The sequence below is a fragment of the Aquarana catesbeiana genome, linkage group LG03 (genome assembly GCF_042186555.1).
Source record: "Aquarana catesbeiana isolate 2022-GZ linkage group LG03, ASM4218655v1, whole genome shotgun sequence".
NCBI lineage: Eukaryota > Metazoa > Chordata > Amphibia > Anura > Ranidae > Aquarana > Aquarana catesbeiana.
In genome coordinates, this window is record NC_133326.1 from 280104854 (window position 1) to 280132510 (window position 27657).

Consider the following 27657-nt stretch of genomic DNA (forward strand, 5'->3'; position numbering starts at 1 on the left):
CGCGCAGCGAAGAAAACGCATACGGAAGTCGCGCACGCATATGTAAACGGTGTTCAAATCACACATGTGAGGTATCGCCGCAATCGTCAGAGCAAGAGCAATAATTCTAGCCCTATACCTCCTCTGTAACTCAAACCTGGTAACCGTAAAAAATTTTTAAAGCGTCGCCTATGGAAATTCATAGGTACCGTAGTTTGTCGCCATTCCACGAGTGCGTGCAATTATAAAGGGTGACATGTTTGGTATCTATTTACTCGGTTTTTTAAAATTCATGAAAGTGTCCCTTTTCCAAAAATTTGCGTTTAAAACACCGCTGCACAAATACCGTGTGATAAAAAATATTGCAACAATCGCCATTTTATTCTCTAGATTCTCTGCTAAAAAGATACATATAATGTTTGGGTACTCTAATTAATTTTCTAGCAAAAAATACAGATTTTAACTTGTAAACACCAAATTTCAAAAATAGGCTTAGTCATGAAAGGGATAATTATACATTTATTGAAATTTCAGTCACAGCATTACTAGTGTTGTCACTTATATGGTCACCCAGTTTTACTCTATCATTTGCATTTTATTAACAATGTCATTTTCTATGGCATAATTTAATTTTTCTATTTATTGTTTGTAATTTTCAGATGTTATTTGGGCCCACAGCCCATCATTTTATAGCGCTACACTTTTTTTTTTTTTTTTTTTTTTTTAAATTCATTGTTGAAACATCTTCTCACGGCGGTGAAGGCGTGTATCCCTGTTCTGTGTAAAAGTGATATTCCCCATCTAGAGCACAGTGGCTTGCTAGAATTGCAGAAATTCAACAAATGTAAAATCTTACTATGATGTTGAAAGAACAAGATGAGAAATATCGGAAGATATGGGCCCCCTATCTTGCATATAGGGAAGGGGATGGAGAAGAAAAATAAAGTTGTTGGTACGGTCGGCTGGGAGGGGTAGGGGGAGAGGAGAGAGGAAAATTTCTTTTTTTTGTTTTTTCTTTCCCTTGGCATTAACATGAGGTTCTCATGAGTAAAGAGGAAAATAGAGAAAAGGAAAAAAAGGGAAAAGAGAAGTCATGTTTCGTTAACGAGCTGATCATAATAGATGGTATGTGTTATATAGTGAAGAATTGTTAAGTAACATGCTGATGTAGATAGATGGCAGTATTAAAGAGATGTTGTAGAGAGAAGATATATGATCTCTGTGAAATGTAATATGATGTTTGTGAAAATAAAGAATTTATATAAAAAAAAAAAAAAATTAGGCAATACTTCAGAGGGCTTCTTCATCACAAGGATATGGGGAAAAAAAGCCCTTGCCCTGTCCAAGGAACCTGGACAAGTACTTCTTAGTCTCCAATCTGGAGGCATAAGGCAGTCACTTTTACATGATTGCGGGGCAGGTTGGTGACTAAAATCTCTCTGGCGATTGTGAATCAAATTCCAGCCTGTGCCCATTGGACACCAAATCCAAAATAAATGGGCTTGAGTTGAGTGCTGCCCAATGTGGGTGGAAGGCCCTCAATCTTCCTCCCACTGGGCGGCAGGTGTCATTGAGGCTTGGTGGGTTGTTGAGGAGGGTTAAACAAGACCCCCCCCCCCCACCTCTTCCATGGTGAACCTAAGGTTTTTTTGGCCTGCCCTCTTCTTGCAGACCCTGCTGTCTGCCCCGACCACGAAAAAAATTTCGGGCCATTGGTTTCTTTTTATTCTCTGGAAACAAGTTTTTCCCATCAGCCATGCACTCCAGCGCTTCTTGTAATCCAGGGCCGAACAGATGGTCGCCTGACAGGGGAAGACCACACAGGCGCAACTTAGAAGAGGAGTCACCTGAACATGTCTTGAGCCAGAGGTTTCTCCTGGTTGAATTGATGAAAGCAGAGGTCCTAGCTACCATCTTAGCCACCTTGGCAGGGAAATCAGCTGGAAAACCTACCACCAGGAACAAGGGAAGAAAAGATTTAAGAATCTGATCTCTTGCCATTCCTGCAGTGAGGTGAGTTTGTATCTGTGGTGGCCAACACTCAAGGTTCTTGGCTACACACGCAGATGCCAAGGCTGGTTTAAGACTGACAATCAATTAATCCCAGGCCCTGCGCAACAGGATATCACCTCTCTTATCCATGGGGTCCCTTAGTGTCCCCATGTCATCAAACGCCAGGTCCATATTCTTGGAAATTTAAAAAATAGGCGCGTCCAACTTGGGGTACATGTTCCATGTCTGCGCCACATCCTCATCAAAAGGAAAGCTCCTTTGAAGGCTGCCGGAAAAAGAAAAAATGGTTTCCTCTCTGGATTCTCCCATTCTAACTTAAAGTGGAGTTCCACCCAAAAAAAAAAGTGTCATTAATGTGCATGAAATAAATTAAAAAAAAAACATTTGGAGAAAATGTTTTTTTTTACTTGCCGTATATACTCGAGAATAGGTCGATCCGAATACAAGCCGAGGCCCCTAATTTACCACAAAAAACTGGTAAAGCTTATTGACCCGAGTATAAGCCGAGGGTGAGAAATGCAGCAGCTACTGTAAGTGGAAAAGAGGGTCAACAATGCCCATCTGCAGCTGCATGTCTCCCTGTGTCTATTGCATACCTTCCTGTGTCCTGTGCATATCTGCCTACCTCACTGTGTCCTGTGTATACCTCCCTGTGTCCATTGCAGCCTACCTGTGCCGATCTGCATCCTCTCTGTGTCCTGTGCATGCCTCCTGTGCCAATCTGCATCCTCTCTGTGTCCTGTGCATGCCTCCTGTGCCGATCTGCATCCTCTCTGTGTCCTGTGCATGCCTCCTGTGCCGATCTGCAGCCTCCGTCTGCCGATCTGCATCCTCCGTTTGCTGCCCTGCATCCACGATCAGCGTGTCATAAAAACATATGGCGGCCATTCCAGTGTTCAAAAGCCGCGCATCCTCCTATCACGGACATCCGCTCATCCTCATACCACGGACGAGGACGAGGATGTCCATGATAGGCTGAACACTGACTGCTGGGAAATTAAGCCTATCACAGACGAGGAGGAGGCGCAGCTTTTGAACAGTGGAATGGCCGCCGTATGTTTTTATGACACGCTGGCCGCTGTCTGTCTGCATGACGTGCTGATCAGGTAGGCAGACGGCGGTGACTCGAGTATAAGCCGAGGGGAGCACTTCCAGCCTAAAAAAAAGGGCTGAAAATCTCGGCTTATACTCGAGTATATATGGTACCTTTTTATGCCTGTTGCTATGTGCTATGTGGTCCCTCGAAATCTGCCACCTTCATCGCCTCGGCTCCTGACGTCACTTCCCTTGGCGCCTCCGCTCGCTACTGCTCCTGGGAGACGTGTATCATTTCCTAGGAGGCAGTAGGCAGCGCCGAGGGCTAGGTTTCCATAACAACGGGGTGGCCGCCCGTTGTTATGGCAACCTGTATACTTTACAGCGCCGCTACGGCGCATTACTGCGCATGTGCGAGAATGGGGCGGTGCATGCTGGTCGCTCAGCTGCCCACAAGCAACATGACAACAGCCAGCAATTATATAAGTTTATTTCGGCTATTAAATGTGACATCGGGGGGGACGAATTCATCCAAGAACGTGAGTATTAAATAGCAATGTCATTAACTAATGAAATTTTTTTTTTTTTTTTTAAATTAGTAAATGTAGTTGGAACTCCACTTTAGTTGCATCCAGAAGGGAGCTGTGAACAGGAAAAACCCTGGCTTTCTTCTTATGCATTCCCTCATACTCAAGATCACGTTTTGACATTTGTACCTTCTCCTCTTCAATCTCAAGTGTCACTTAGATAGCTTTTAAAAAAGCATCAACATTTTCCAGTGATAGTTTGTACCTAGAGCCCCGGATGGTTTCCCCTTTACCTAGGTGCTGCTTCTGATTCTTCCTGGGAAGAATGTGGAGACCTTAGGGGAGATTTTTTCTAAAATTGGAGCGTACAAAATCTGGTGCATTTCTGCATAGAAACCAATCAGCTTCCAGGTTTTGATGTCAAAGCTTAACTGAACAAGCTGAAGTTAAAAGCCGATTGGCTACAATACAGAGTTGCACCAGATTCTGAGTGATCCGGTTTTAGTAAATCAACCCCAAAGTCTCATCCTCTGGATCCTCGCTTTCCGCACTCTGACAGAAAATCCTGCAGCCCCATCAGAAGATAGACCCTGCGAGGGGACCTGCATTTTGTCAATCAGGGATTTGAAAAAGGTAAAAGTGGGGGATAGCTCGTCCCTTACAGAAGTAAGCATTTTTTGATAGGAAACTGCTGGGTCATCATTTTCTAGGCCTTCTATACAAGTGCGGCAGGCCACTTTACTCCATGAGGAGCTTAATTCGTCCATGCAGACTGCACATTTCCTCTAGGGTGCTTGCACCTCTTGCACCTGGGCCTTGACCTGCACTTTGGCCTGTAATTAAAAAAAACAGAGATCCTTACCAAAGCCCCACTAAGCTTATGTGAGAGGAAACAAACCCCACAGGATATGAAAGAGGGATACCAGATCCCCAGGCTTACCTGTGAGGTGCTGGTGCTAGAGCCTGCATCAGATTTCCTGTGCAGGTGCTGCAGAGTAGAGCTGCACAATTAATCGTTAAAAAATCGTGATCTCGATTCAACCCCTCTGACATCTATATTGCAAAGTTTTCCGATTCTTTCAAATAACAAGGGGAGAGAATTCTCTGCTCACTCAGCTGTCAAAAGAAAACATCTGGGCAGTCTGTCAAGTTTAACATGAAACATTGTAACCAACTCTTCTTGATCAAAAAGAAACTTCTGTGTGAAAAAAAAATCCAGGAAGTCTGACCAGTTTTTAAACAACTTGTAAATGCAGGAAGATTAACCACTTAAAGTCTAAATCTTTTTCCTGACACTTGTTTCTTAAAGTGGAGTTCCACCCAAAAAAAAGTCAATTATGTGCATTAAAAAAAAAAAAAAAAATATTTGGAGAAATTTTTTTTACTCACCTCTAACTGCCTGTTGCTAGGGGGTCCCTCGTAGTCTGCCTCCTTCAGCGCCTGGGCTCTTGACGTCACTTCCCTCAGCGCAGGAAGGGAAATCAGCTCTGCCCCCACCCTCTTGTCAATCATCTGGGACACGTCAAAGGTCCCAGATGAATGCACGGCCAATCACGGCGCCGCATGCGCCGTGGGTGCCCGGCTGTGAAGCCACAGCCGGGCGCCCACAGTTACAATGCCGGCGCCTCCAAGCGGAGGGGGGAGACAAGAGGGGCTTTGATCCCCCGCATCGCTGGACCCTGGGACAGGTAAATGTCCGATTATTAAAAGTCAGCAGCTGCAGTATTTGTAGCTGCTGACTTTTAATTTTTTTTTTTTTTTAAGCGGAACTCCGCTTTAAGTTAAAATCAATATTTTTTGCTAGAAAATTACTTGGAACCCCCAAACATTATATATATTTTAGCAGAGACCCTAGGGAATAAAATGTCAATTGCTGCAATATTTTATGTCACACTGTATTTGCCCAGCGGTCTTTCAAACGCAATTTTTTGGGAAAAGATACACTTCAATGAATAAATAAAAAAAAAAAAAAAAAAAGAAACAGTAAAGTTAGCCCAATTTTTGTTTTTTGTTTTAATGTGAAAGATGATGTTACGCCGCGAGAATTGTGAGAGAATCGTGATCTATCTTCGAAGCAAAAAAATCGTGATTCTCATTTTAGCCAGAATCGTGCAGCTCTACTGCAGAGGAATCCATCCTGCTCCCTGTGGTGTTCCCGCAGCCTCTGCTGGGTCCCACACTAAAACACCAGACGCCCAGCAATCCTCTGTTCACGCCTTGGAGCCTGGAACCAGCATTGCTGTCACCTGCTGATGTCAGTCGACTCAGAAGTGACCTGCCTGGCACTTCCTCTAAAACCAGCTTGGAGCGCAGCTGTTCCAGCCCTCCACACGCCCAGGAAGCAGCGATCAACGGCTTTCCCCGACTCGATCAGCCAGGCTGTCGGCGGGGATGCACGCTACTCCAGGCCACGAGAACCAGCTCTGAATGTTAACCCCTTCCCTGCCAGTGTAATTTATAAAATTGATCAGTGCATTTTATAGCACTGAAGAAATAATGTCACTGGTCTCCAAAAAAAGTCATTTGGGGACAGATTTTTCCGCCGCAATGTCGCAGTCTCCTAACAAAAAAAAAATAAAAAAAAAATTAAAATAAATAAATTGCTGATCGCCGCTATTACCAGTAAAAACAATAAAAAGTCCCTAAATCTATCCCATAGTTTGTAGACGTGATAACCAATCAATATACGCCTATTGCGATTTTTTTTTACCAAAAATATGTACAAGAATATAATTTTTTTTTTTTAAATTGTTGCTCTTTTTTTGTTTATAGCATAAAAAATAAAAACCGCAGAGGTGATCAAATACCACCAAAAGAAAGCTCTATTTGTGGGGAAAACAAGAATGGCATCTTTGTTTGGGTACAGTGTCGCACAACTGCACAATTGTCGGATAAAGCGACGCAATGCCGTATTGCAGAAAAATGGCCCGATCAGGAAGTGGGTAAATCCTTCCGAAAAAAAAAAAAAAAAAAAAAAACACTTTTCTTCCGATTTAATATCTGCCTGCAGTTCAGCTTTAGTGCCGGTTCACACAGGGGCGGCACGACTTGCAGGTCGCCTCAGCGAGGCGACCTGCAAACGACTTCTGAGGCGACTTGCAAAACGACTTCTGTATAGAAGTCTATGCAAGTCGCCCCAAGTCGCCCCCAAAGTAGTACAGGAACCTTTTTCTAAGTCGGAGCGACTTGCGTCGCTCCTATTAGAACGGTTCCGTAGCACAGAACGGGAGGCGACTTGTCAGGCGACTAGGTCGCCTGACAAGTCGCCCCTATGTGAACCGAGCCTAAGGCCTCATGCTCACAGCTGGTTTGGCCCATCAGCATCAAATCCCAGCATTTCTGGGCACCCAGGAGGCACAGGTGCAGCGTCCAGTAATATGTGAGCCGTATGTATTCAAGTTCAAGAGGTTTTTTTCGCCTTCCTCTGGATCAGCTGTAGGTATAGGATTGTGTATATGGGATTGTATGTTTTTTTTTTTTTTTTTTTTTTTTTACTGGTTGAACTAGAAGGACTTGTGTCTATTTTTAACCTGACTAACTATGTAACCAAGTATTTATGCCCTGAACACAGAATTTCTGCGTTCAGCATTTATGTCCCTGAACGCATTTGACCATAAACCCCGAGTAATACTCAGGGCAGCACCCAGCTCTTATGCATTTCAGCCTGCCATAGATTTTGACTGGCCACTGGCAGCAGGACTGAATGCTGCCCTTGTGCCTCGTGGATGCTCCTCCATCCAGAGTGGACTCACTCTAGGGCAGGAAGTGTTACTAACCAGATCACCAGGTGAAAATAATAGGAAAAACGCTAAACTAAGAAAATGAATGCAGAAACCAAAAAATCTTTCAGGCAGTGGGGCTCCTGCACTGCAAGGGTTACCCGCTCATTTTTGTCTAGGGGATTTGGAAAAGCACTTTTTACTTACCCAATCCTCTGGTCCTGCAGGCTCCACCGAACAGCTAGAATTGTCCCTGCAGCCTCTTCTACCCCATTCTCCAGAGGTCTAAGCCTCTGACATCACTGATGTAAGGCCCATAGCCCTGCACTGGACATGAGGACACCAGGGAACAGTTCAATGCTGAGCATGGGGTAGTGCTGCCTTTTGGGGGAGCTGAGGATCAGGTAAATAAAACTGCTTGCACTCTCCCCTAGAATAAACAAGCATCTAAAGTGGTTGAAAACCCCCACATATACCCAGTGAAGTGACTACCATCAGATGATACAAATCCTCCTGCATATGTTGTACCTGTTTATCGGTCGCTATCTCTACAGCCATACAAAGTCCAGATTTTGTCACAGGATCTCTCAGCTCTGAAAAGCAGTGTGGGAAGCTGAAGTCTCACAGTGCAGAGCCCTGTGAGGAGAGCTCTGAGCCCTGATTGGAGGAAAGGGACACACCTCCCTCCTCAGAGTTCATAGATAACAAGCAGAGTAGAGGATATCAGTCACAGGCTGTGTACTGGAGTTCTAGTCCCTGTAACCCTTTTATTCCTCAGTGTGGGAAAGATCTGTCAGAAGTAACTCATACAAATAACAGAGGAACGAAGCATCAGAGAGAAATCACACACAGAGCTTTGGATAAAGGCAAGTACACGGTATAGAAGGATGTGATTTGCTCAAATGTTAAGTCTGAGGGTTACAACCACTTTAAGCCTTGCATTGCAGACTTAGTCCCACTGCAGGAGAGTTACCAGATTTCTTGGAATTAAGTCTTTGGCTGCATTCCCACCGGAGCACATAGTTTTCAGGCGCTTGCGCGATTTTGTACAGGTCAAAGTTTTTACCAATGTAAAAAGCAGAAAAACGCCTGTAATGTAAACAATGGCCATTTAAATTAATGGGATTTTGCTTATTGGGCATTTTGGAACTTTTGAGATGAGCGTTTTCCGACCTGAAAACACTCAGGTGTGAATGGGAAGCAGTATTAATCACTTGCCGACCGTGCTACAGCTGGAAGACGACTACAGTGCGGTCATCCAGTTCTGGGAGGGCGTCTATTGATGTACTCACAGGACCCCACTCCCTATGCGCGCTCTGTAAACCCTGTGTCCTTTGAACACAGATTGAGGTAACGGGCCAATCACAGCAGCCTGTTACCATGTGATCAGCTGTGTCCAATCACACTCTTTCCCAGTTATAGGCATTTCCTTTCCTCAGAGCTGTCACTGTGTGATGAAAGGAAAGCCGATAACTGGCTATCCTGTCACAGCACACATTTACACTGATAATCAGGGCAGCCCCATCAGTGCCACTTATCAGTGTGAGTGCAGCATATCAGCGCCTATCAGTATTCATTAGTGCCAATCAGTACAGCCCAGCAGTGCAACTTCATCAGCGCCCATCAGTGCAACTTCATCCGCGCCCATCAGTGCAACTTCATCCGCGCCCATCAGTGCATCCTCATCCGCGCCCATCAGTGCATCCTCATCCGCGCCCATCAGTGCATCCTCATCCGTGCCCACCAGTGAAGAAAAATTACTTATTTGCAAAAATTTATAACAGAAATTAAGAAAAGGTTTTTAGTTTTTTTTCAAACATTTTCGGTCTTTTTTCGTTTAACAAAAAATAAAAAACCCAGTGATGACTAAATACCACCAAAAGAAATGTCATTTGGGTACAGTGTTGCATGACCGCGCAATTGTCATTCAAAATGTGACAGTGTTGAAAGATGAAAATTGGCCTGATCATGGCTAGATCACCTGGTGATCTGGCCATGTAAGAATTAGTAAGCTGTCATATAGTAAATGTTTGCTTTAAGGACTGTAAGAGAAAGAAGTGAGTGAGAGTGAAGAGAGCACATAACATGTCCTATCATCCCAGCACTCAGTGATAGGTCCTGATTGTACACATAACATGTCCTATAATCCCAGCACTCAGTGATTGTACACATAACATGTCCTATCATCCCAGCACTCAGTGATAGGTCCTGATTGTACACATAGCATGTCCTATCATCCCAGCACTCAGTGATTGTACACATAACATGTCCTATCATCCCAGCACTCAGTGATTGTACACATAACATGTCCTATCATCCCAGAACTCAGTGATAGGTCCTGATTGTACACATAGCATGTCCTATCATCCCAGCACTCAGTGATTGTACACATAACATGTCCTATCATCCCAGCACTCAGTGATTGTACACATAACATGTCCTATCATCCCAGCACTCAGTGATTGTACACATAACATGTCCTATCATCCCAACACTCATTGTACATATAACATGTCCTATCATCCCAGCACTCAGTGATTGTACACATAACATGTCCTATCATCCCAGCACTCAGTGATTGTACACATAACATGTCCTATCATCCCAGCACTCAGTGATTGTACACATAACATGTCCTATCATCCCAGCACTCAGTGATTGTACACATAACATGTCCTATCATCCCAGCACTCAGTGATTGTACACATAACATGTCCTATCATCCCAGCACTCAGTGATTGTACACATAACATGTCCTATCATCCCAGCACTCAGTGATTGTACACATAACATGTCCTATCATCCCAGCACTCAGTGATTGTACACATAACATGTCCTATCATCCCAGCACTCAGTGATTGTACACATAACATGTCCTATCATCCCAACACTCATTGTACATATAACATGTCCTATCATCCCAGCACTCAGTGATTGTACACATAACATGTCCTATCATCCCAGCACTCAGTGATTGTACACATAACATGTCCTATCATCCCAGCACTCAGTGATTGTACACATAACATGTCCTATCATCCCAGCACTCAGTGATTGTACACATAACATGTCCTATCATCCCAACACTCATTGTACATATAACATGTCCTATCATCCCAGCACTCAGTGATTGTACACATAACATGTCCTATCATCCCAGCACTCAGTGATTGTACACATAACATGTCCTATCATCCCAGCACTCAGTGATTGTACACATAACATGTCCTATCATCCCAGCACTCAGTGATTGTACACATAACATGTCCTATCATCCCAGCACTCAGTGATTGTACACATAACATGTCCTATCATCCCAGCACTCAGTGATTGTACACATAACATGTCCTATCATCCCAACACTCATTGTACATATAACATGTCCTATCATCCCAGCACTCAGTGATTGTACACATAACATGTCCTATCATCCCAGCACTCAGTGATTGTACACATAACATGTCCTATCATCCCAGCACTCAGTGATTGTACACATAACATGTCCTATCATCCCAGCACTCAGTGATTGTACACATAACATGTCCTATCATCCCAGCACTCAGTGATTGTACACATAACATGTCCTATCATCCCAGCACTCAGTGATTGTACACATAACATGTCCTATCATCCCAGCACTCAGTGATTGTACACATAACATGTCCTATCATCCCAGCACTCAGTGATTGTACACATAACATGTCCTATCATCCCAACACTCATTGTACATATAACATGTCCTATCATCCCAGCACTCAGTGATTGTACACATAACATGTCCTATCATCCCAGCACTCAGTGATTGTACACATAACATGTCCTATCATCCCAGCACTCAGTGATTGTACATATAACATGTCCTATCATCCCAGCACTCAGTGATTGTACACATAACATGTCCTATCATCCCAGCACTCAGTGATTGTACACATAACATGTCCTATCATCCCAGCACTCAGTGATTGTACACATAACATGTCCTATCATCCCAGCACTCAGTGATTGTACACATAACATGTCCTATCATCCCAACACTCAGTGATTGTACACATAACATGTCCTATCATCCCAACACTCAGTGATTGTACACATAACATGTCCTATCATCCCAGGACTCAGTGATTGTACACATAACATGTCCTATCATCCCAGGACTCAGTGATTGTACACATAACATGTCCTATCATCCCAACACTCAGTGATTGTACACATAACATGTCCTATCATCCCAGGACTCAGTGATTGTACACATAACATGTCCTATCATCCCAGCACTCAGTGATAGGTCCTGATCGTACATATAGTGGGGTGGCACTTCTCCTGTCAGTAGACATGAACTAGGATAAGAACAATGTACGGCCCCGGGCTTTCTGAGCTAAATCGGCTGATCTAATCGTCTGGCAGGAGACAGATCACTCACCTGCCAACCAATCAGAAAATAGCAGTGACAGCTAGTGCAGGTGTGTGATTGGTTGCTAGGGAAATCCCTCCATTTTGTGGCAGCGCTCAGCACTGAGCCCCATTGTCTGTGGCAGGCATTTAGCTGCGGACGTCTCGCACACCAACAACGTCAGGACTAAGCTAGAGCCGTCTGGCGGATTGCTAGCGTTCCTTTCGTAGTAAACCTCTGAGGACTAGAGCACAACTTATAGAACACTGTCCTCCTTAAACCTCAGTGACCTGTACGCCTTCTCCTCGCCCCGCACCTACGTGTATACACTGGGTGTCACACATACTAATTAGCTAAAGCGTTCTATGGCAGCACATGGACTCCTTTACCCACAGCTAACATGGCGCCCACGCTCTCTGTACAGCCCGTCCCCTCTTGGCCCCTTGCTCCAATCAGGAAAGCCAGCTGTTGTTGCTCAGTGTCAGGCCCCGCCCACCCCCGGAGGCAGAGCTGCTGTGTGCCCGGATTCCCCCTCCTCCTCCCCCCTCTTTTTAGCCGTCCCCAGACGTCATCCTCTTCGTCACCGTCGTGAGAGAGAGCCGAGCGGCGGGCTGAGTGAAAAGCCCCACTTTGTTATTGTTGTGCCCGCTCCGCTTCTCCCTCCCCGGGGAGCAGCAACACGTCCGCACGGTGAGTGCCTGCTTGTGTACGGACAATGGGGGAGAGGTCCGCTGTGTGTGTGAGGGAGGCCGGCCGGGCAGGCGGGCTGTGTGTGCACATGTCACCCGGCTACCGGCTGGGACTGGAGGGCGGCCGGGCTTCTCACCAGACTCCTCACCTCCCCCTCCCCTCTACCGGGGAGAGCTGGGGGCCACAGGGGTACCGAATACAATGGAGCCCCGGCTCTCCTATACACTGGACACACTAACGGTCAGTGACTGACCGCACACCCAACTTTACTACTGACACACACGGGCTCCAATCCTGAGTGTACATTGTGTGCCCTATAGAGCACAGCAAAGCTGGACACTCACATCATCACCGTTGTCTGATTGACTGCTTGTAAGGAATAAAAAATAGTTTTCTGAAATGCTACTCTGTTTACATAAGTAGTAGTGGATCTGATCCCTGACAGCAGTGGATCCGTTCCATGACACCAGTGACAGTGGGTCCGCTCCCCGAAACCAGTGGATCCGTTTCATGACGCCAGTGACCATTGGATCCGACGCCAGTGACAGTGGGTCCGCTCCCTGAAACCAGTGACAGTGGGTCCACTCCCCGACAGCAGTGGATCTGTTCCATGATGCCAGTGACAGTGGGTCCGCTCCCCGACAGCAGTGGATCCGTTCCATGACTCCAGTGACCATTGGATCCAACGCCAGTGACAGAGTGAGTCCGCTCCCCGAAACCAGTGGATCTGTTCCATGACGCCATGACCATTGGATCCGACGCCAGTGATAGTGGGTCCGCTCCCTGAAACCAGTGATAGTGGGTCCGCTCCCTGAAACCAGTGATAGTGGGTCCGCTCCCCGACAGCAGTGGATCTGTTCCATGATGCCAGTGACAGTGGGTCCGCTCCCCGACAGCAGTGGATCTGTTCCATGATGCCAGTGACAGTGGGTCCGCTCCCCGACAGCAGTGGATCCGTTCCATGACTCCAATGACCATTGGATCCAACGCCAGTGACAGTGGGTCCGCTCCCAGACAGCAGTGGATTTGTTGCATGACGCCAGTGACCATTGGATCCGAAGCCAGTGACAGTGGGTCCGCTTCCCGACAGCAGTGGATCTGTTCCATGATGCCAGTGACAGTGGGTCCGCTCCCCGACAGCAGTGGATCCGTTCCATGACTCCAGTGACCATTGGATCCAACGCCAGTGACAGTGGGTCCGCTCCCAGACAGCAGTGGCTTTGTTGCATGACGCCAGTGACAGTGGGTGCGCTCCCCGAAGCCAGTGACAGTGGGTCTGCTCCCAGACAGCAGTGGATTTGTTGCATGACGTCAGTGACCATTGGATCCGACGCCGGTGACAGTGGATCCTCTCTCCGAAGCCGGTGACAGTGGATCCTCTCTCCGAAGCCGGTGACAGTGGGTACTCTCTCCGGATTAGTTCCCAGACATCTGTGACAGTGGATCTGACCTCCCTATGCCGATGGCCGTCGAGTCAGATCGACGGCCATGACTCCAGCAACAGTGGATTACTTTCCTGACGCCAGCGATGGTGGATTTGATTACCGAGGCGCTTGTTTTATACACACATCGTTATGCAGAACAAAGCTGTCACAATAGAAGGATGCTTTTAAAGAGGAACTCTACCCTAGGTATTAAAAAAGAAATGTAATATTCCTATAAATTGGCCCTGCATGAAAGGTAAAAAACATGCTCATCCATGGAGTCCAGTGTTGTCTTTTCGCAGGTGAAGTTCCCCTTGCTCCGCAGTGATCCCAGCACCATCATCTTGAAGGGAGACATGCGCAGACACAGTTTCTGCCAGATCTCATAGACCTAGCAGAGCCTCATAGCATATCTGCGCATGCGCTGCATCACAGTGCAAACATGCTTTGTTGCAGAGACCCTGCGTGTGCAGAATCCAGGAGATGGCCCTCTGAGATGTGTGACCTAGACATCCCAGTAGACAGCAGTGCTGCTATATCTAATATTGCCTAGACCAGTGGTTCTCAAGCTGGGGGTCAAATGATGATTTGCCAGGGGTCACCGAATCCTGGGCTGTTCCTGAAGCCCGCACTGCTCTTCCAGCTGCTCCCTCGCGGCCACCCAGCTGGGCTGTTCCTGGAGCCCGTGGTGCAACACTCGGCCTCTTCGCAGCTGCCCATTCAGTTCACAGCATAGCTGAGGGGCAGAGACTAGAGGTCAGCTGACTGGTGAGGAATGAAGTGGGTGGGGCTGGAGGAGACCCTATCTCCTGATTTTGGCATAGGTGTCACTGCTGCCACAAAGTCGGAGACACAGTGAGTAACACTACCTGTGATTATAGTTGCCATTAAAAGTCCCCACTACAGTTCTCAGATCAGTAGATGACTTTGATCAAGAGCACCTAATTTGGCTGATCAGAACTCCCCCCAGCACTGCCACTCATCTCAGCTCTGCCACTCACCCCATTCCACACACCAAGGAGTAAGAGAAGGAATAAAAATAGAGAATACATGGAAGGGAGTGTAAAAGAGGGGAAGGAACAAAGAAAAAGGGAAAGAATAAGAGAAAAAGAAAGACGGCTAGATAGAGGGATGGGGAGGACGACAATAAATTAGCATAAAGAGAGATAAAAGGGGAAAGAAAGGAGAACAAAGAGAGTGGTACATCCTAAAATGTACCATAAGGGGTTTTAATACTGTACGAGTGGAAGGGACTCAGGGATCGCTAAATGTCCATGGGTTAGGGGCACAAATGACTTGTCTTGCCGCAAGTGTCTTGTCCACGCTACGAAAATAATTTTACTGTTAGGGGTCCCCACAACTTGGGAAATTTTATCAAGGGGTCACGGCACTAGAGAGCTTGAGAACCACTGGCCTAGACAGAGGGAAGCAACGCTGAAAAAATACTTTACAGTGTTTAATTTTTTTTTTTTTTTCTGTAAGTGGGTGGGGGGAAGGCAGGTGAGAACATGTTATGGGAATGGGTGGAGGTCTGCTTTAATACATGGCTGTTATATAAAAATACATCTGAATTTGCAGACTCCTGTTATTTATTTTTTATAAATACGCACAACCTTTTCATGATGAAGGTAATCCGTTCTTTTACAGAACATTTTAGGGACTTCTGTAGTTCCAGAATTTAGGTAGGTGTCCTGATTGATTTATTTTTTCCCGCTTTTTCTGTATTGTGCTGTAAACTACCCCACTACCTCTACATAACATGACCATGCCTTTTTTGTTTGCATGTCACCTAAATGAGTGTTGGGAACTGTGTCTGTCTACTTTAGATGTCAACCTCCCACTGTGGGAATTGTATTCTGACTATCCAACACCATTTTTAGAATACCTGAACACTGCCTGCATCTGATTTGGATACGGGTGCTGTTCATCCAAAATTTGCTCAGTGTATGGCAAAATTTAGATTTCACAGCTATTTCTCCAATTCTCCCCTTGGTGCAATTGTGAGATATATTTTGATTATTTTGTGTTATCTGTGTTCTAGTATCTTGTCCGGTGTTCTGAAAGATTTGGTCGTTGTAGTTGCAGAGATTCATTATTTAAAGGATATGTAGACCCAAGGACAAAAATGTAATATACTGCAGCTTGGCAGTCCTTAGATGTTGATCCTGACAGAAATCCAGTGTCCTTGTTGCTTCCCTAACCTGAAATCTCAAACGATGTTTTCGTTTTCCCCAGCTGTATTATGTGAACTATGGAACAACTTTCCCCTTAGTAATGAAGATGAGGTAAGAGGTGTGTGTTGTCAAAATCAGAAGAGCAGCCTAGGTTGACAATACTGCTGTTTACAATGATTGAGTGCTGTCACCCTAGCACAGAAAGTCTGTTTACTGGCTGGATCAATAAAGGAAAATGGCCTGGGGAAAAAAAAAAAAAAGAATGGATTGGTAAGCTGCAATATGTTATATTTTTGTTCTTGGGGTTTAAACATGCTTTTAGGCTACATGCACATGGGTGCATTTGCCTGTGTAGCATAAAGACATTGGAATTGGTTTACTAAAACTAGACAGTGCAAAATCTTGTGCAGCTGTACATAGAAACCAATCAACTTCCAGTTTGTTTCTTTTGTCAAAGCTTAATTGAAAAAGCTGATGTTAGAAGCCGATTGGCTACCATGCACAGCTGCACCAGATTCTGCACTCTCCAGTTTTATTAAATCAACCCCAGTGTATTTCTGGTGTTTTGGGATGTACTTAATGTGTGTTCAGTACATTGTGTCTTTTCATGTGTGCCACTTTACATAAATAGCAGCGCATAACTGCGTGCAGCCACCTTCACCCATTCATATCTATACACAACTCTAGGACATCCTGGGCACCAGAAATACAGTGTCTTTACACTGCATGGACAAAAGCAGGCTCAATATTCACATCAGTCCTTTGGTTAGCAGGTTGTGTCAAACAGGAATTTCTTTTGCTCTTGCACAACAGTTTCTCAGTAAAAAACAAAAAAAAAAAAAATTGCCGTCATTTGGTAGGACTAGTAATTACAAATGGGCTTTTCTGAAAGAAAAAATATGTAAACACAAGTGGAAAGATTCTTTCACCATGCTGGAAAGTAAGGCTTCAAGTACACTTTGTGCAAAAACGCTGCAAAATCGCATCACGTTTTGCATTTTCCCACAGCCGGCGGTCAAAACCTTCCTATCCTGAACGCGATTCTTCCACGTTCAGGAGAGGGAGGTTATAGAAAAGCCTGTGTGTACATTGAATTTAGGAGCTTTGGCAAAAAATGCCAAAAGCTTTTAAACTCAAGTTTGAGAGCTGCTAGTGTACATGAAGCCTAGTCTCCCAAGATTGTTAATTGTCACACATCATGAGACTGATTTAATAAAGGTTTTGAGAATTATCATAATGTGTAAAGATTCACTTCAATTATCCAGTCACGTGCAGATACAATGAACAATGGATTTTCTTTTCAGGTGATAGAAAAACCTGAAGTGAATCTTCATACCATTTATTTTATCAACATTTTCAAACCATTAAGTATATCAATGCACTTTTTTTTTTTTTTTTTTTTTTGTGGTGAGACAAATGAGCATATCTCAGTTCTTGTGTGTAGGGATGCACCAACACCAGTTTTTTTTTTTTTTTTTTTTTTTAAGACCAAGCATGAGTACGGATACTTTTTCTCAAGTATTCATGCAAATGCTTAGTATTGGCACCGAAACCAGTATCGGGGCAACACTGTGTGTCTGACTTAAACTGTATGAAAAGACAAAACCTTTGCTATCGTTTGGATAGTCTTGCCTGTCTTGTTTTTAATACCGTTTGTGCCTCTACCTCCCATTTGTCCAGGTAACTGTTGTCTGACGACCAGCTTTTGTGGAACAGTCATGATAGTAAACCAGCGTTCGATCTGTGCTCGCAGCCAGTGGCTGCAAGCGCTGATCTGTGGAGTCCCCCTTGTCAGAATACAATAGAACAGAGGAAGTGATCCCTGCATCAACGTCACTTGTGCTGATGCCAGGATGTGTGTGGGTTTTTTTTTTTTTTTTTTTTTTTTCCTTCCCCATTCAACCCACTGATTGAGAAAGGGAAAAAAACTGTGTATACCGACTCCACCATATTCTGTCCAAAGTGTGTGTGTGTGTGTGTGTATGTATGTATGTATGTATATGTGTGTGTGTGTGTGTGTGTGTGTGTGTGTGTATATGTGTATATAAATATATATATACACACACACACACACACACACACACACACACACACACACACACACACACACACACACACACACACACACACCTACACCTTTTACATGACACAAGGGTCATTTCAGCAGCAAGTTGAGTCTGGTACCAGTCAGTGCCTGGGTTCACACTAGCGCGATCAGGTGTCATTCGCACCTGCACCGCATGTGATTTCATCCATTGGATTCGCACAGAAAATAGTGCAGAGACTTGTTTCCCCCTGCACTAGAATCGGATCACGTGGGTGTTCTCACCTATGTAATCCAATTACTGTGCGAGTTCGCACTGAACTAAACTGGGGGTGTCGTTAACTTTGTTAAAGTGATACTAAAGGTTCGTTTTTTATTTGTTTAAAATAACAAACATATCATGCTTACCTCCACTGTGCAGCTCGTTTTGTACAGAGTGACCCTGAACCCCCTCTTCTGGGGTCCCTCCGTGGCTCTCACAGCTCCTCCCCGCATCAGATAACCCCCTAGGAGAAGCGCTCTCCAGAGGGGGTTACCTTGCGGTAGACTGCTGTAAATTTAGCTCTGGGACCTTCTGCAATGTACTAGGGTGATGAAATAAATAGTTTTGCAGATGGCGGTAAACATTAATTTTTTCCTTTCTAGGATAGCCCATAAAACCCCAATCCATTTGTTGCATCAAATTGTCAAATCGGTAACAAGAACAAGCAATGTATGCCCAATGTAAGGCTAGGTTCACACTACCTAAATCAGTAAAAAGCAATCAGCTGTCAGGTGTTCAGGAGGTGATCCTGCCACCTCCTGAATGCCTGTTTTCATTTTTTGTTTCTGCCAGGCAGCAGTTTATAATGGGGTTAGTGTACCACAACTGCAAGCCAAGTGTTTGACTCATGGTTTTTTTTACCCCATTGACTAGTGGCCGAGTTTGATAGGCAGTGCTGCCCGTCAACTGGGCATGTCACTACATGTGAACCGCCTCCTCTGGTGGTTGTTTAGCTTTTAGGTGGGTGGCAGGGAGACAGGAAAACCGAAGTTCATCTGCCTGTTTTTACCCCAACCGTGTATGAAAGAGGCCTTAGTCACCACTCTACAGCTAGTAATGGCAGTTCCATTCTAGTCTAGTCTCAGAGGTGGTTTTGTTTGTGACAGAATTTGATAAAAGCGTCAAAAAAGAAAAAAACAAACTTCATAGTATCTGAAAAGTGAAGCAACAAATGGCAACCAAGTACCTTTCACTTAACTACTTAAAAGAAGTATGTGGGTTTTTTTTTCCCCACTTTTATACTTACCTAGGTGGATGCAGCATGGGACTGATGCTCGATCTGTCCCCCCGGCATCTCTACACTGAGAAATGAGCCATCGAACATCGCCGATGGCTCGGTTCTCACAGATCCCCGAGAGGAGAACTGCTGACTAACAGTCAGCAGCTCTCCACTCTGCCCCCCCCCCCCCCCCCCCCCCCGTGCTCATTGGAGTGCTGAGCTGTGGATGGGTGGGGATCAGCCATCTCAGTCGCTCAGCGGCTCGCTGAGACAGGCATCCGTACAGGCACCGGGCGGATCCAGACTTTATTGTCGTGATGACGCGGTGCCTGGACTGATTCCTGTGACGTCAGCAGAGAGTGGACTTCAGACCGCTGTCTGCTGAAAATGGGTTACGGGAGTGCAAAAACGAATTGCACTCCTAGGAGAAGCCCAGCCAAACGAGCTCTGGCTGGACTTCTTTTAATCAGGCCTGTGATCCATGAGTTTTCCAGTTATTATTCTTTGCTTAAATAAACCTGACCTTTCTAATATAAACAGCAATTGTAAAGGTATTAATGACATGGTCTGTATAATTTGACATAAGCCCTGAGAAGCACTTGGGTTTAGAGGAACCTACATCTATTTGTATGAAAGAGTTTACCTCTCAAGGTGGTGGACTTGTGGTTACACCCTCCTTGAAGTGAAGGCTATGGTTGCTGGCACTGCACACATAATGGTGAAAATGAAATGTCTTTTTTGTACCTGTACCTCTGTTGTCTTATATGGAATTGATCGTTTTTCTACAATAAAGGCGTTTAATTAGAGTGTGGCTGTCCAGACATTTCCTTTTCACCATCTATTTGTATGACTTGTCATGTATTGTTTGTTTGGGTGTGCTAAAAGATCATGTCATTGATACAGTATTCAGCATTACTAGTCAGAAAGGTTAAATAGTTGTCCTGAAAGGGTTATTTGAATTAATATTGAGTGACCTGCTGAATTTATACTTGTTGACGATGCAAAAGGAATTATTATTGCTAAGGCAATTGTGCAGTTCTTCTGTATGGTTAACAGAAGTTGCTGAGCCCATACATGGCTATTTGTATCTGTTCATAAAAACAACCATCGCCACAGGTGATTGCATACTGTGGGGTTGATTTACTAAAGGCCAACAGACTGTGCACTTTGGAAAGTGCAATTGCACTTGCTCCAGAGCTTAGTAAATGAGGTAAAGTTTCACTTTGCAAGGAATACCCAATCACATGCAAGGAAAATTTAAAAAAAAAAAAGCATTTTTGCTTGCACATGATTGGTTGATGAAAGTCAGCAGAGCTTCTGCTCATTACTAAACTCTGGAGCAACTGCTCTTGCCATGTGCAACTGCACTTTCCAAAGTGTACAGTCTTTTTGCCTTTAGTAAATCAACCCCTGTGTGTCTCCAGCCGCACTCGCTGGCGATCGCTGGCTTTGTGACTAGCTGCTGTCAATCGGTAGTTTCCTGCCACTTGGATTTTCAGCATGGAAAAACACCCATTCGAATGATGCCACAGATTTCAGGAGTCGGTAATAATTAAAATTCACTCATCAGACCTCAGATGAAGTGGTAGAGTGAGGGAAGTTCTTCCAGGTCTCCCCTCTGGGGAGTCAAGGTAGTTGGCTGAGTCAAGGAGTACTCTAGGACTTTCCTTGGCTCTGCCGTACCTATTGCCACTCCTAATGTGAGGTTTTATAGGAGGCACATTCACTGCGCACAGGCAGCATAGAGATTAAGCCCCATTGTAACCGGCTTCCAATTATATGACCGCTGTCACAGTCCATCATAGTGTTAACATTATCGCCCATCCTTTCTGCTCCTGGGGTTCAGAATTTTTCAACGGGGCTCCGGGGTGGATGGGAAGGGGATCACCTATTTCTTTGCCAGTGCTCAGCCATTTATTTTTAGAGTTGTTCTAAATATAAACCACAAAATGATTGCTGTTATAACTTATCAATGGATTGTTTTAAATACACTACAATATTGAGTTGGCCCAACCTTTGCAGCTATAACAGCTTCAACTCTTCTGGGAAGGCTGTCCTCGAGGCTTAGAAGTGTGTCTGTGGGAATGTTTGTTTTTCCCGAAGCGCATTTGTGAGGTCAGGCACTGATTTTGGATGAGAAGGCCTGGCTCGTAGTCTCCCCTCTAATTCATCTCAAACGTGTTTTATCGGGTTGAGGTCAGAACTCTGTGCAGGCCAGTCAAGTTCCTCCACCCCAAACTCTGTCTTTATGGACCTTGCTTTGTGCACTGGTGCGCAGGCATGTTGGAACAGGAAGGGACCATCCCCAAACTGTTCCCACAAAGTTGGGAGCAAGAGTGTCCAAAATGTCTTGGTATGCTGACGCCTTAAGATTTCCCTTCACTAGAACTAAGGGGCCAAGCCCAACCCCTGAAAAACAACCCCACACCATAATGCCTCCTCCACCTAATGATTTGGACCAGTGCACAAAGCAAGGTCCATAAAGACCTGGATGAGCTTGGCCTCTTACTTCCAGTCAAGGGAACTCTTAAGGCGTCAGTATACCAAGACATTTTGAACATTTTTCATGCTCCCAACTTTGTGGGAACGGTTTGGGGATGTCCCCTTCCTGTTCCAACATTCCTGCGCATCAGTGCCTGACCTCACAAATGCGCTTCTGGAAGAATGGTCAAATATTCCCATAGACACACTCTTAAACCTTGTGGACAGCCTTCCCAGAAGAGTTGAAGCTGTTATAGCTGCAAAGGGTGGGCCAACTCAATATTGAACCCTACTGACTGGAAGGCCATTAAAGTTCATGCGCGTGTAAAGGCAGGCGTACCAATACTTTTGGTAATATAGTGTATATTTGTGTTGGTGTGATGCCTCTCAAACTTTCATTATGTCCCCTGCTATCGGTAATGTACAATAATATAAGCTTACAAAATTTTAAAAGTACAGTTGGTGAATATTTGGTGATAAATCATAGTATATTCCACATTACATCATTGTCATATTTACCAGAAGGCAATCCAGTTTTAAATCGTCCTTTTTCTGCCAACGCATGTGTGCCCCAATCTGTGCATGCTGGGTAGTAGCTGTGATTGAAGTATGGGCTTTTCCTAGAATAGTACTCCCTGTGTTGAATTGGCTACTTTTAGTATTGCTTACCAATATTTCTTGTGTTTTCATTCAGCATTCATCTGTCTCTGAAATTTGCTGACTGGGATTAAAGCTTTGCGTTATCTATTTAGTTTGGATGTTGGGAATTCATGAGAAACTTCATTCAATGAAATATTTCTGTACACAACAGATATACATTTTCAGGAAATTTTGTATGATCAGATGATAAAAGGGCTGGCCATTGCAGTATTAATGGAGCCATTTTTGAAAATACACAGCCTTGCCAATCAACCTTTTTGGTAAACTTTTTATAGTCCTCAGGATAATTGATGTTTATACCACATATATGTTGTCAGATGACTAAAATCAAAATAGCTAGTAGCACAGCTGTCTTTCAATGACATGTCATCTAATACATTCGCTCTTTCCACTGGAACATTTTAAATCAGCTAGGAGGATTCTGACCTGGCAGGGATCTATTCATCTTTTTTACATACAAAGTGGCTGGAAATTTAAGTGGAAATGAGATCTAATATAGTGGTTAAAAAAACCTTGCCTCGCCCGCCTCGTACCTTTGCTGCATACTGTTTCTAAAAGATATGTGGAAATAACTCCAGATCCCCTCACCAGCTTTGGCGCGGCACATGATTGAGAAATTGTGCCTCCCATGGGTCATTGAGTAGCTGCGAGAGTGGAAGGGAGGGGCAATATAATCTGGCTGGTGACATCGTGGCTCTGATTTCGGCCCTTGTTGTTGAGTGCTCCTTGATGCAGGTGAGCCGCAACTTTTTCAGTCCTGTGACTGCACCAAAGCTGATTCGAAAACGGAAGGGAAAAAAGATATTTACACACTTTTTCCTCCTATATTTTCATTACATGTTGTTTATATCCGTTTTATGTGAAAATTTTCAAATTCATATTTAAGTTAAAGTGATACTAAAGTCTTGTTTTGTTATTTTTAAAACAAAAAAAATAATTGTCATAGTTACTTGCTCTGTGCAGTAGTTTTGCACAGAGCAGCCTGGATCATCTTGCTTCTCGGGTCCCTCTTTGGCACTCCTGGCCCCTCCCTCCTGTTGAGTATCCCCGTAGCAAGCAGCTTGCTATGGGGGCACCCGAGCTGAGCTGCTGCTCTGTGTGCCCATTCAGGCATGGAGCCGTGGCCTGGCCCTGCCCCCTCTCTCTCCTCATTGGCTCACTGACTTTGACAGCAGCGGGAGCTAATGGTGCTTCGCTGCTGTCTCAGCCAATGAGGGAGAGTCCCGGGCAGCCGAGTCTCTTGTGCAACATCGCTGTATTGAGGTGGGCTCAGGTAAGTATTATGGGGGCTGAGGGGGAGCTGTTGCGCACACACAGAAGGGTTTTTTTATCTTAATGCATAGAATGCATTAAGATAAAAAAAAAGACTTCTGCCTTTACAACCCCTTTTTAATATTAAGCCATTTTGCACATGCTGTAAGAATGCAGCATGTGCAAGAACATGCTATTGTATATTAAATGTCTATCTAATAATAATTGAAATTGATAGGATCGTTACAACTATTCACACACTTCTCCAATACTGCTTTATTCATCATAATTATTGTATTTGCAGGTCAGAATGTATGTGCAAAAAGCAACAGATGAGGTACCCCATAGCTGACCTCAGATCCCGAATATTGAAGATGGATAAGTGTAGACATGTGGGACGATTGCGTGTCGCCCAAGATCATTCTATATTGAACCCTCAAAAGTGGCATTGTGTGGACTGTAACACTACAGAGTCAGTATGGGCTTGCCTGAGCTGTTCACATGTGGCATGTGGCCGATACATTGAAGAACATGCACTGCAACACTTTCAGGAAAGTAAACATTCTTTAGCACTGGAGGTGAATGAACTCTACGTTTTTTGTTACCTTTGTGATGATTATGTTCTCAATGACAATGCCACTGGTGACCTTAAACTTTTACGTAGCACATTAAGTGCAATCAAAAGTCAGAATTATGACTGCACAACACGCAGTGGTCGGACGCTGCGATCTATGGTAGCTGTGGATGACACTTTTACGTCTCATCAAGGTGCAAAAGCACTGCTCCAGAATGAAGACCTAACATTTACTGCTCTTTGGCATAGAAGACATGCGCTATTGGGGAAAGTGTTTAGGTCTTGGTTTGCTTTGACTCCCAAAGGTAAACGGAGGTTGGAGGACGAGCGCCTCAGGGAAAAGGCTGAACAAAGGAGGGAGGAAGCAAGGAAAAAGCGTCAGATGCTAAAGCACAAATTAAAGCAGGAGTTGGAAAGTACTCCTCCACGTAAGAGCTCCCGCTTGCAAGAGCAACTGCAAAATGTGACATCGCCACCACTGCAGAAAAAGCACCAAAATCCAACCCCCACCACAAAACAAAAACCTTCAGGTTCCACCTTGGAAAACACCTGTAGACAAAAATTAAGTGATTCCCCTGTTAAAAAAAAATCTACTGTGACCCCTGGGGTGACAGGGCTAAGGAACTTGGGGAACACTTGCTATATGAACTCTATTCTTCAGATTTTGAGTCATTTACATGTTTTCCGGGAATGTTTCCTGCAACTTGACCTAAATCAAACTCAGGAGCTATTGGTAGCTGCAGCCAATGGAAAAACAAGATCATCCAGCCAAATCCCCCCTGCTACAGACTTTGTTAAAATAACACAAAAGCACATTAAAGTAGAAAGGCCTTTGGTAAAGCGCCAAAGCTCCTCATCTGGCCTCAGTGGTGGGGCATCAAAAGGTAGAAATATGGAACTCATTCAACCTAAACCCAGCTCAACGCACATTTCCCTGTGCCATGAGTTGCATACTCTCTTCCAAGTTATGTGGTCTGGTAAGTGGGCACTAGTCTCCCCCTTTGCCATGCTTCATTCAGTGTGGAGGCTAATTCCAGCCTTTCGTGGTTATGCACAGCAAGATGCTCAGGAATTTTTATGTGAACTTTTGGATAAAGTACAACAGGAACTGGAGACAACCAGGACCGGGTACCCAACCCTGATTCCCAGCTCTCAGAGGAAACTCATCAAACAGGTCCTGAATGTAGTCAACACAATTTTTCATGGACAGCTTCTCAGTCAGGTATGTAAACTAATTATAGCATGCCATTAGCAGTCCTGAGATTTCACAACCTGCCAGCATTAAATTAACTTTTTTTTTTCTTATTATGCTAATGTGACTTAGAGAGCATTTACTAGGTTTATACACATATTTCATTGTGGATCTAGGTGCAACCTAACTGAACTTTGTATTTATCACAGTGCTAGCAAATAGGAATGTCAAGAGGTTTTATTTCTCCACAGGTGATTTTTGTGTTTCTAGTGATGAGACAAGGATCTGATGTATTATTCAGTGTCATTTTTCTCTTTCCTGTCAGTTGTATAGAGCAATGTTTCTCAACTCAGTCCTCAAGTACCCCCAACAGGTCATGTTTTCAGGCTTTCCATTATTTTGCGGGGGGGGGGGGGGGGGGGGGGGGATCTCCCCAATGGGACACAGATGGCAAAAAAAAATTATGGGGTTATAATTCTTACTGTATCCAAAAAAGAAAAGTCTTGCCTTTAGTAGTTACACTTTTAAGTGTGTGTGTGTGTGTGTGTGTGTGTGGCAGTGCACTAATTGTGGATGATACAGAAACGGCCTTCAAGCTTCATTGGCCGTAGTGGATGTGCCAATTGTTATGCACACTGGACACTCATGACTTTCCTTCTGCATATGTAAGGCCCAGAAGTAAAAGGGCTGTTTTTCACTCTTAACAGGCATGGATTCTAATTGTTTAACCTTTTTCCTTGACAAAAAAAAAAAAAAAACTGTGCACCCCTTTCTTTTGTGAAAGAGTGGACACTGGGAAGAAACCTTTTTAAGTGCACTGAAGCATAACAATCAAATCCCATCAAGGGCAAGCAGAATCAATGCAAGCGTTCTGATCTCCCACATTTCCTTACTACTTCTTGGCATGATACCGAATTCATGCTGGAGGGATCTTTCATTTGTGTGCATTCTTTCTTTACCCTTGCACTAAGTTCTACAGCAGGTATGCTTTAATACAACCAGGGCCTGCCTGAAGTTCTAGCAGCCAGATAGGCTTCATTGTGTAAAATCTGCAACAAAGCCAGACCTCTCCAAATCCCCCCCCCCCCTTTTTTTTTTTTTTTTTTTTAACTCTGATGGATATGGCTTCTAGAGGCCCTGTTTCCACACCAATAATTCCAGCAAAATGTTTCCTTAAGGCATGGACAAGCATGACTGGCAGAGGCTTGATGGTACTTATAATTCCATCATGCCTCTGGAGGGCCGCAGATTGAACACCTATGCCTTAAGGCTTGCGAGCTGAGCTGTAAGGCAGGCCATAGATGGTGCAAATTTCTTTCCTGCAACCACAAAGAAATTTGAACACTTCCCCCCATAAACACAGGCAGTGCTGCCAAGCAATTGTCTGCTCCCAGCGGGGGCTGGTGGGAGAAGCCATCCCTGCCAGGAGAAGACGGTGATTGCTAGCGACTATATCAGCTGCTAGCGATAATCGCGAGTGAATCTGGCAGGCTGGTTGTACCCAAGTTGATTATTCGGCCTCCCACACACGGTTCGAATCTCTGCTGGTTCCTTTTGAATCGGCTGAGATTCGAACTGTCTATGGCCCACCTAACTCGGTGGATTCTCTATAGTATTCCTCTTCACTCCTCCTCCATCAGTTACCTATTAGTTTATGTAGTCAGGTGAAGGGAGAGGTGTAGGAGCTGGAGCAGCACATAGAGTAACTAGACACTCCCAGAAGGGGAAAGAGCTATGATGTGGAAGGGGGCTGGGCTACAGGACTAGTCAACGTTTGCATGTTCAAGTTCATATTTGTCAATAATTATGGAAATGAAAAACATTGCGAGTAAGTTTGCCTCTTTAAACCCACCCTTCTTTTTTTTTTTTTTTTTTCCTGCATACCTTGTGGTGGGGTAATGAATGTTTCAGATACCTGCCCAGCAATGTCTTGCAGAATCCTGTCAGAATTCTACCCCTGCTTGGTCCTGCTCCGCCATCTTGATGTGTGACATCATCCCCAGGCCTGCCCTAGGCATTAAGGGGTGGACCGAACTCTTAAGAAAAAAAGTGCTCTTTACCTGGAGCAGGAGTGGGGAGGAGGGAACTTCACACGCAAAACGTTCCAGGCAGGTAATATACACCGCTTAGTTCAGTTGCTAGTATTTTTGGGCAGCACAGTGGCTGAGTAGTTAGCACATCCGCCTGGCAGCACTAGCACTGAATCCAAACCGTGGCAGCACCTGCATAGTCTGCATGTTCT

The 27657-nt window shown here is 44.6% G+C and overlaps 1 protein-coding gene across 1 annotated transcript in view; it reads left to right on the forward strand.

Annotated features, from left to right (window-relative positions):
* The first annotated feature begins 12165 nt into the window (after window positions 1–12165).
* The window catches only part of USP44 (ubiquitin specific peptidase 44), a 67148-nt gene continuing 51656 nt past the window's right edge, over window positions 12166–27657 (forward strand). The window contains exons 1-2 of the mRNA XM_073620154.1: window positions 12166–12353; window positions 23954–25445. Of these exons, the coding sequence (XP_073476255.1) occupies window positions 23964–25445 (1482 nt within the window). The 5' untranslated portion in view covers window positions 12166–12353; window positions 23954–23963. The remainder of the gene's footprint in view (window positions 12354–23953; window positions 25446–27657) is intronic.